Consider the following 9529-nt stretch of genomic DNA (forward strand, 5'->3'; position numbering starts at 1 on the left):
AAAACAGGGTGTACTTAGTATTAGGGTGTCATGTGATATAGTGTATTAGGAGTATTTTTGATGGTTAAGTAGGGTGTACTTAGTTAATTTTATATTTTCATTTAATTATTAGATCATAAAATGCGCTCAGTTAACTTTAGCATTCGTTTAACGACACCTGTGTTGAAATGTGGGATGTATGTGTAGTTAATGAAACCAGTGGGGTTGTCATTGCAATGAAGTCAAACCTGACCGGCTCTAGCTAAAATTGACCCAAAATAAAATGACAAAAGAAAAGGAAACGAGTGTATGTCTTCATTTGGTACGAGGTTTACCACATCAGTTGGGTTTCCCTTGCGTTTCAGAGTGAGTGGGTTTTTTCGTCTTCGAATTTTTATTTGTTTCAGAGGAAGCAGCGAGACGTCCGTGGGTTCTTGATGTAACTCCCAAATGAGCAAAAAGGCCTTTCCTTTCTTCTTCTTTGTCATTTTCCTTTTTATCTTTTATTTCTTTGGATTCCGATCAGATCCTCCTAAATAATTCCCAATTATTCCTATTCGCACAGGTACGCGTCGTTGATACTCTTCTCTCTGTTGATTTTGCTTATGTCAATAAATCAAAGACTCTCATTTGAAACAGTGACAGTGGATCATATATTTTGCATGGTCATCTAATTAATTAATCAATTGATTGTTTCTTGTTTCTCTTGGTTTGCCAAATTGGTTGTTGATTAATTTAATGCAAATCCCAGTGCATGCTTTTGATGGAAAGAAAATGATTTCTGAGTGGAATTCTTGTTCCTTGTTTTGGGTTCACTCTAGCAATGCATGGGAGTTGTGTGGCGTTGGTCTATATCATTTAAATCCTTTTTGTTGATAATATTAGAATCTGAATGAAAAAAATGGACATTATTTCCCTTGAGATTTCTCGCAACCCAAATGGAGTATTAGACTCATAAAATTATTTATGCAAAGCAATAAGCACTACGGAAATGATTCTATGTTTCTTCATATTTTTTTTTTTCTCTTTCCCAATGGTAAATTGAAGCTGAAAACAATTCACTTTAAACAAAATTGTACTCTAATGGTTTGCAGCTATTGCCTTTTTCTTTACAGTTGACAGACCTGTTGGGTGGGCAGCGAAAGCTTGGTGAATGGGGTTTCAGACTATGGCTTCTCAAGCTAACGGCCAGCAGTCTCATTTTCAGCCGTCTCCATTGTTGAGGCAGCCCTCATGGTATAGCCTCACTCTTGATGAAGTTAAAAATCAATTAGGAGACACGGGAAAGCCACTGGGCAGCATGAATCTTGACGAGCTTCTACAGAACATATGGACTACTGAAGCAAATCAATCCATCGAGATGGATATTGAGAACACCTCCTCAGTATCTTCACTCCAACGTCAGGCCAGCTTAACATTGGCTAGAGGTTTAAGTGGGAAGACGGTTGATGAGGTATGGAGAGAGATCCAGCAAGGGCAGAAGAAAAGGTATGGGGAGGACATGAAATTTCAGGATACTGAGATAACACTTGGTGAAACAACTCTAGAAGACTTCTTGGTACAAGCAGGTCTTTTTGCAGAAGGTTCTTTGAGTCCTGCTATTGCATTGGATACTATTGAAGTGGCCGTCCCTCAGAGCTATCCACATAACCTGGGGTTATTGTCATCCCCATCATTTGGTACACAGTCGGATACAACAACGCCAGGGCGGAAAAGGGATGCATCAGATGCATATGAGAAGACTATTGAGAGAAGATTAAGGAGAAAAATCAAGAACAGAGAATCTGCTGCACGTTCACGTGCTAGAAAGCAGGTACAATTTAGTGTGTGCTTTTGTTTACTTTTTGGTATGAATTATGTTGGTTTTTGCTTTATCTATTTGCCACGTGATCCATGTGGTTCCATTCAGGCATATCATAATGAGTTGGTGAGCAAAGTTTCGCGTCTAGAAGAGAAGAACATAAAGCTCAAGAAAGAGAAGGTGAGGAATTCTTTCATTCATGTCTGTTAGTTCTTTCTGTTTTCATTCGTAACCTTGAAATACTATTTTAATTGGAATTTTCTCCCAAACTGTTCCAATAATTATGTATTTTATTTTGACAAAAGAACTAATACAATGAACATATAAGGAGTGTCAAGTTTAAAAGGCATAGGAATTGCATCCTATGCACAATTGAATCCGATTTTTGACAGTGAAACTCCTTGACTATCAAGCCTGGAAAAGATGATAGGTTTTCCACAACCCAAAATCAGGAACATGGTTTCAGCCAGCCATCCTTTGATAACTCAAAAAAGAAAAACCTTTCTTTGTATAGCAGTAACAAAATAACCACAATCTTCGGAATGATATACTTACTTGATTGCAGCTTCAAATTCATTTTCATTTGAATGTGAATGAAATATTTTGGCATTGTATGCACATCCACTACTAGTGTTTGTCATGATAAATTTGCATTTTAAGGCTCAGGAAGTTGTGTATTGCCTCCCAAGGTTGTATTCTGTGTTAGGTCTTGGGGTATAAATAACAAGTTATTGTAAGAACTCTTATGGATATACATGATTTGTAACAGTGGTAGGAAGGCTATGTGAATACAATTTCATGCTTTGTCCTTAACCTCACTAGGTTGATAAGGTGACCCACACACGTGTTAATACATAGGGGATTATTTTTTGAAGACACAACCCCAAGAGTTGTGTTGGGTGTTAAAGAAAAAAGAAGAAGCATACTTTCTTAGAGATGCATCATACTTCATTGCCGAAAACCCACTTTGTAGCTTGCCCCATTTTATTATGTTTTCAGTTCATGGAGTCTAGATTGAAAGTCTGTTCGATAACAACTTCATGTTTCTTTTATTAAGGGGAGAGAGGAGTAAGGAGAATAAAATCGAACAAAGGAATTTCCCTACCAAGGTTTCACTTGGAAATAGCGTACCATCTCTCTCCTTTGCTGTTGTCATTTCTTGTTATTGTTGAGGTGACAACTGATGATCTTTTTATTGCTTTGTATGTTATTTTGTTTTATTATTTCCTTGTCTTCAATTAATAACAGATACTTATACTTACAATCTTGGTAGAATCATCGTAGGCCTCTCAATGTAACCTACAGAGTATTGGTGAAAACTATTTAAACTACACTATGGAGTCTTCCTATTTAATCTCAATGGTTTAGTCCCATTATAAAATGGTGGCTAAGGATATCAACCTAGAGTTAGAAAGTTTCATGATAGAATTTGTTGTTGATATAGGCTAATAAGTCATTAGTTTAATGGGTGATTATTATGGACTTCTAAATAAGTCTGTTGGCTTAAAATAAGTTATGATTGTTTAATTAAGGCCTGTTTGTCAGTGCACTTTTGGTAGGATTTGGTGGAAATAGAGAAACTTGAAAGTGCTTTCTGGGTGGATTTTCAGGATGCACTTTGACTTATAGTACAACGTTGTAATAAATTTTGTGATGTTGACATATGTTTTGATTTTTAGTTATGGAATATTTTGTTTGAATTTTATATAGTTTTCAAGTACTTTACAAAGGATAAAGATGCTTGAATTTTGTTTTATTTAGTCATATTATAGGATTTTTTTTTATTGTGGTTATATTGATTCTATGACCCTTCTCTTAGATTGTATTCTGGATTGTTGATATGGTTCAGAGGAGATGACCTTCTCTTTCCCTTCTTCATCAATGGTGTGTGAAGTGCAAAATGGGGCAGAGAGTGTGAACTAGTTCTTCCTGCACAGTCTAATTGTCTTACCCCTTTGGTTAAAGCTATTTGGGGAGGCCAATTTGTGTTGGGTTATCACAATTGAGTATGGCTTTCTTTTGTTAGAGGCATAAGTTTTTTGGTGGGAGGAAGAAGGGTATGGTTCTAAAAGATGCGCGGTGGTGGCTATTGTTTGGGTACTTTGGGGGGAGACGAGAGTAAGATATTTGACATGTGAGGGGTGACGAGGTGGATTATCTGTGGGAAAGTGTTTGCTTCCTGCATCTCTTAGGTCTTTGATCTCTTTAGAGTTTTGGGATAGTTCTTTGTTTGCAAATGTTTCAAATTGTAAATCAAGTGCTTTTTAGTGTCTTTCTTTTCTTTGTCTGGTTCACTGTTGTTTTTTAGGCTGTTTGGTGCTGTTTTTTGAGCTCTCCTGATCTCTGATCAAGGGACTTGTCCATTGTTTTGTACTGTTTCTTTCTCTTTAATGATAGTTTGTTTCCTATATAACAAAAGATTCTATTATGTTGGTTAATCTCTATCACTTCGCGCATACTCGGCATTATTAGTTATGGTTTTTCCTCTTTGTTTTTCTTTTTGTTTCAATTTTGTGTATTTTTTTAATCTTGCTACAGAGATTAATGTCTCTGGTACTCAGACAAGTCACACCTGTTTTAATGTACGAACTACTTTTGCGTTGCCAGAAGAGATCCTGTTAACAAGACCCCTCTCTCTCTTTTTTTTTTTTTTCCCTTCATTAAAAAAAGAAAAAAGAAAATTACAAAGAATTGTGAAAATCATGGATACCATGATGGGACTCCTTGAATTTTGTTTTGGAGGTGACAGTTTGAGAGATGGAGAAAAGTAGTTCCGTGGTTGACAAATTTTGGAGTTGAAGTCAGTGACCCACTTTGACCTTTTTTTGTATACCTTGTGGTTGACACTTTAAGTCGTTCGGTGGATATTGCAAAGGAGCTTCAGCCAGTAGAGAGACTATTAATTGGTAGGAAAGTTTACAAGTTTCTCATTTGCAAATTCTGTGTGATACAGGGTAATTTTAAATCTGACGGTTGAGCCTTTTTTATGCATTATTTGGTTTTACAGTAAATAGGTCTAAAAGTTGAATTAGCAAGAACCAAAATTGGAGGCTGCAGGTTGTGTAGTTGACCTAGGAATAGTTGTTCAGCAGCAGTCCGTGCACTTTTAATTTTTGAGATCCAATTGTGGAGAAAGTAGAGAAGAGAAGAGGTTGGAAGAGTGGAAAACAGCATATTTATCTAGAGGATGTGCTTATATTAATTCAATCTCTTTTGAACGATTTTCTTATCTCTTTACAATTATAAGCAAGTGGCCAAAAGCTTAGAGAAACTAATGAAAATTTTGTGTGGAAAGATTTTGGATTAAGGAATAGAATTCATTTGGTAAAAGTGGGAAATTTGGTTTTGTTGCCGTGAGAAGGGTGGTATTGGGATGGGTGCATATGATGTGACTGCTTGGGAAGTGGTTGGGGAGAGTTCCTTCGTTAAGGGTACCTTTGGCATTAGCAGCATTAAACCAAATATGCCTTAAATGTGAAGGGTCCCTTTGGGAAGTGGTTGGGTTATGCCTTACATGTCAATGGATAGGGATTCTAATATAGTGGTTAGAGGCTCCATTTCTTCTTTTGTTTCCTTCTTTCCTTATTTTCTTGTAGTGGTGGGGAATGGGGAAGTAATTTTGCTTTTCTGATGCAGGATAAGAATGGATAGGAAGAAAAAAGAGATCTGGACTCATTCAGGTCTTTGGCATCACACCAAAGGTTTCCAGTAGAGATTAGAAAATTCCGGCATCACACTGGCCTTCGGCATCACACCGAAGGTGCCTTGGAATCACTCTCCAAGTCAACCTGTGCCTCACACACAAGCAGTAATTCACATGACTTTTTTCTTTCACTAACTCAGCTTTTAAAAGCTTACAAAGTAGCCCTTGTTTGAGGCTAATTGGTAAATGAATCTGGAAAAGAACCACATGAATACACTTAAGAATGCTAAAGACATAATTATGAGGCCTAATACATTAATCATGTGACATAGAGGTAGGCTTTATTTTAGTTGGGTTTTGATTAGGGTTCATTTGGTCTAAATTTTCTTACTCCTCTTGCTATTTTGGATCCATTTTTTAAGAAAATCATTAGTTTTTGCTGTGTTAAATGATAATGTCGGCAAAATATTGTGGATATTGGGAGTATTTTGCCGATATCAGGAAATTCCGGGGATACCGGGGAAGAAATTGTCTTCAGCACCCCCTCTTATTGGTGTTGACACTCGAAAACACTTGCATATCTAGATATCAGCCGATATTTTCATCCTTGTATAAAGATGCACATATATAATAAACAACTCATTTCAAGAAAGAAATGAAGACATCACGCAGGCAAACTAGGCGATAAAAGGCCTCGGTACTTCACTGGGACATTATCTCAAATATGACGTAGGAAAATTGGGTTCCCAATCAGAAATTACAGAATTACTTGGTAAGGTGGTTTTCGAAAAAAAATTTGTGGTGTTAACTACATTGCTTTTTATTTATGTTATGGTTTATAGTGTGATACAAGGAATTTGTGGCCACAGGAACCTATCTAGCTATTTGCTAGTGTTTTCTGCGTCTTCTTATGGTTCTTATAGTATGGTAAGCACAAAAAACTTTATCAACTTCGACATTAGTACTTGAATCTGTCAGAAGGTCGACATGGTTACCAGCAATGAAGGGATTATTTGCTCATGTTCTTTTTGGCTTTCTGGAGATGGTTCGATCATAAAGCATGCTATGTTTTTCTAATGTCATTTTACCATTCCAAAATGCTTTTCCATTGTTTCATTTTGTACTTTTTTTCTCTGCAGGAAATTGAAAAGATGTTGCCATCTGAATTATCGGCTGAAACAAAATATCAGCTTCGAAGAATAAGTTCAGCCTTTTTCTGAGTTGTCTCTGCACCCAGCGTTGTAGTTGTCAAGTGTCGGGACTAATATCTTGGCTTCATGTAGGTTCTCATCACCAGATGGCTGGTCAGTCCTGCCGCTGATGTGCATCTGACCTTCGAACCGCACCAGTAGGATCCTGTTGTGTACATTTATGATTAGCTGATCTCGTAAAATATACCGCAGCAAAAATGCCATGTCTATAGTTTTTAGTTCTGTTTTGCTGGGAATACAATTTCAAGAAAAAAAGATTGAGTTCATTGCGTTTGAGGGTGCACATTGTTATGATTCTATTTTGGGCAAGCAAGGGGTATTATATATTATTGGTATAAGCTGATTCTTTTTCCTAAAGGTAACTTCCCAAATAGATAGTGTTAAAAAAATGGCAACAATCTTTGACGATGGATGAAATTTTTGGAGCTCTCAATACCAAAATGAGTTTTTCAGAGCAGCAGTGTATCAACATAGAGTGCTGCATTTTCTAACCCCTTATCCTATTTCCCCACACACAATCTTATCTTTTCACCCACCCATTATTCATAAAATACTCTTTAATTATTAATTCAAACAAATTCTCTCTTATTATTAATTATTAATTTGATTTTCATCCCTTCCGAAGAGGTTAGGGTTTTTCTAGCACCCTCAGTCTGAAGACTAGGGTTTGGTAGGGTTCTGTAAGTTTTTGCTTGTATTTTATGGCTGATCTTAAGGGCATCTTTCTCATTACATGTATGGTGGAAGTTTTGTCGAAGCAGGGTTATCTTCTTGTCTTCGGATTGCGGTGGGAAGCATCGAGTGGATTAGTGGATTACGATGGCTGTTGATGATCTGGTGTCTGGTCTAACCTCTCACTTGGCAATCTCAGAATCTAAATAAGTTGAGGTTGTCGGGTTAGAGGATTTGGGGAACTTAAAGGCTGAACATTTCTTGTTGGTTGGGAAGTTACACACCTCAAAAGCATTTCACAAGAAGGCTTTATTTGGAGCGATGAAGAAGATTTCGCATATAAGGGAGGAGTTCACTATGGTGTCTTTGGACGACCCCAAGAGATTCCTTTTTTTTCTTTCAAGTCTGATTTCGACTGTAAGAAGGTGATGAAGGGATCCCTTTGGACTTTTGATAGAACGCTATTACTACTGGCAGGTATTGATGGTGAGGTGGATTCGATGTCCATCTCGGTGGATACATAAAGTTTTTGGGTTAGAGAGCGGCGTATTCCGCCGCTATTTTTGACGCCAGCCATGGGAGAAAAATTTGGGAATTTTTTGGGCACATTTTACATGGTGGATCGCGGCTTAAATGGAGGTTGTTTGGGGAGTTTCCTGCTATTAGAGTTGGTTTGAAAATCACTAAGCCGCTGAAAAGGTGTGTCGCACTTAGACTTTCGGCAGATAAACCGGCCAAACAGTATGGGATAGAATATGATCATCTCTCGTATTTTTGTTTATACTGTGGATGGTTGGACCATGTGGGTTCTTCATGCAGTATCAAGGCTTCAGGGGCTATAGAGGTTGAACAATGGTGAAGGTGGAAAACGATAATGAAGGATATGTGTCGTATTTGGCAGAGAACAACTTGAAGGGCAAGCGTTCTGGTTTGTTAGACAGTGACTTTCAGCAAGAGGATTGGGTTAAGACTCCATCCAAGATTACGGGGGTGGTTCGATCTCTTGATGACGCTTTTACAGGGCAAGGTTTGATAGAGGTGGATAGTGTGTTGGACTGCTTTCCGGCGTAAGTCTTTAAAAGGCGCCGAGTGCACAAGGAAAGGGAGGTTGTGGCTCTTTCACAGGGTGCAGATGGTGTGGAGGAAGGCCATATTTCAAGGATAGTGATTGTGAACCGAAAAGTCTAGGATTTTGCAATTTCGGATACAAGTCAACATAATATGGCAGGGGACATTTCTCAGACCCTTCCTACTGTGGCTCCTGCTCTCTCCAGGCCACCAGATTCTTTATGCAAGGGTAGTAAACAAAGTGGTTTTCGTGTGGGCAATTCTCAGTCCCAGAGGAGTCTCAAGAAGAGTAAGGATCAAATGAAATCAGGAGTTGTTTACAAAGAGGGGAGATGGTGCTCATATTACATATGGTGCTAGTCACACACCGGTTATGGGTCCCAGGGGCCAGGCCCATCACGAGAAATGACGATATTATGCTGGAATGTTTGGGGTCTAGGCAACCTGTGAATGTTCTGTGCTCTGAGATTCCTTCTCAAAGATAAAAAGCCTTGTGTCGTCTTTTTATCAGAGACCAAAAAGATGGTGCACTAGATGAAGGGTGTGCAACGACAATTGGGTATGATGAGGCGTTATAGTGTTTCCTTGTTAGTGGTTTAGCTTTATTATGGCAACAGGGAGTGGAAGTAATTGTTCTTTCTTCTTCTCGAGGGCATATCGATGTCATTTTGCATGGAGTGGAAATGGAGACTTTCCGTTTTATTGGGTTTTGTGGTAATCCCAATACGAGGCTACGACACTCTTGGGATTTGCTTCATCGAATTGGAGGGTCTTTTCATGGCCCACAGCTAGTGGGAGGTGATTTCAATGAAATTCTTAAGGCCCATGAGTACTTTGGTCAGAGATTCCGACCCATGTCGTAGATGAGGGCTTTTTGGGAAGCCTTGGGTGATTGCGGATTGACTACTATTGGCTTTAAGGGGTATAAATTTACATGGTCTAACAGATGGCATGGTGACGGGAATGATAAACTTAGGTTGGATAGAATGGTGGCTAATGGTGAAATTTTTTTTATGACTTTTCTAGAGGCAACAACGTATCATCTTTAATTCTATTATGTCTGACCATCTTCCTTTGTTAATGTATGTGAGGCCCGATTATTGGGAGAATAGGAAGAGCCGATTTTTGTTTGAGATGTGGACTGCTGTTGAGGGT

The 9529-nt window shown here is 38.3% G+C and overlaps 1 protein-coding gene across 13 annotated transcripts; it reads left to right on the forward strand.

The window, feature by feature from the left end:
* Positions 1 to 286: 286 nt before the first annotated feature.
* Positions 287 to 6972, forward strand: LOC103330404 (ABSCISIC ACID-INSENSITIVE 5-like protein 2). 13 transcript variants are annotated; one of them, XR_016122293.1, is made up of 8 exons: positions 287 to 544; positions 1095 to 1792; positions 1889 to 1960; positions 2838 to 2953; positions 5417 to 5588; positions 6293 to 6350; positions 6563 to 6626; positions 6707 to 6972. XR_016122293.1 is itself a non-coding variant. In XM_089041961.1 (5 exons), the coding sequence occupies exons 2-4, from the start codon at positions 1133 to 1135 to the stop codon at positions 2850 to 2852; spliced, it is 747 nt and encodes a 248-aa protein (XP_088898087.1). In that variant the 5' UTR covers positions 287 to 544; positions 1095 to 1132; the 3' UTR covers positions 2853 to 2889; positions 6563 to 6972. The 13 variants fall into 13 exon arrangements, 3 of the variants coding, with proteins under 3 accessions (XP_088898087.1, XP_008231203.1, XP_016647338.1); XR_016122285.1 differs by having other exon boundaries at positions 6563 to 6972; XR_016122294.1 differs by lacking the exon at positions 6293 to 6350.
* The last annotated feature ends 2557 nt before the right edge of the window (positions 6973 to 9529 follow it).

The sequence above is a fragment of the Prunus mume genome, linkage group LG1 (genome assembly GCF_029339155.1).
Source record: "Prunus mume cultivar Tortuosa linkage group LG1, ASM2933915v1, whole genome shotgun sequence".
NCBI classification, from domain to species: Eukaryota; Viridiplantae; Streptophyta; class Magnoliopsida; order Rosales; family Rosaceae; genus Prunus; species Prunus mume.

What these genes read in the sequence shown, in the direction of transcription:
- LOC103330404 (XM_008232981.3), top strand. Translation starts at nt 1,133, where the DNA reads ATGGGGTTTCAGACTATGGCTTCTCAAGCTAACGGCCAGCAGTCTCAT. An exon ending in TAAAGCTCAAGAAAGAGAAG is followed by an intron (nt 1,961 to 6,562) that starts GTGAGGAATTCT and finishes TTTTCTCTGCAG; the next exon opens with GAAATTGAAAAGATGTTGCC. An exon ending in ATATCAGCTTCGAAGAATAA is followed by an intron (nt 6,627 to 6,706) that starts GTTCAGCCTTTT and finishes GGCTTCATGTAG; the next exon opens with GTTCTCATCACCAGATGGCT.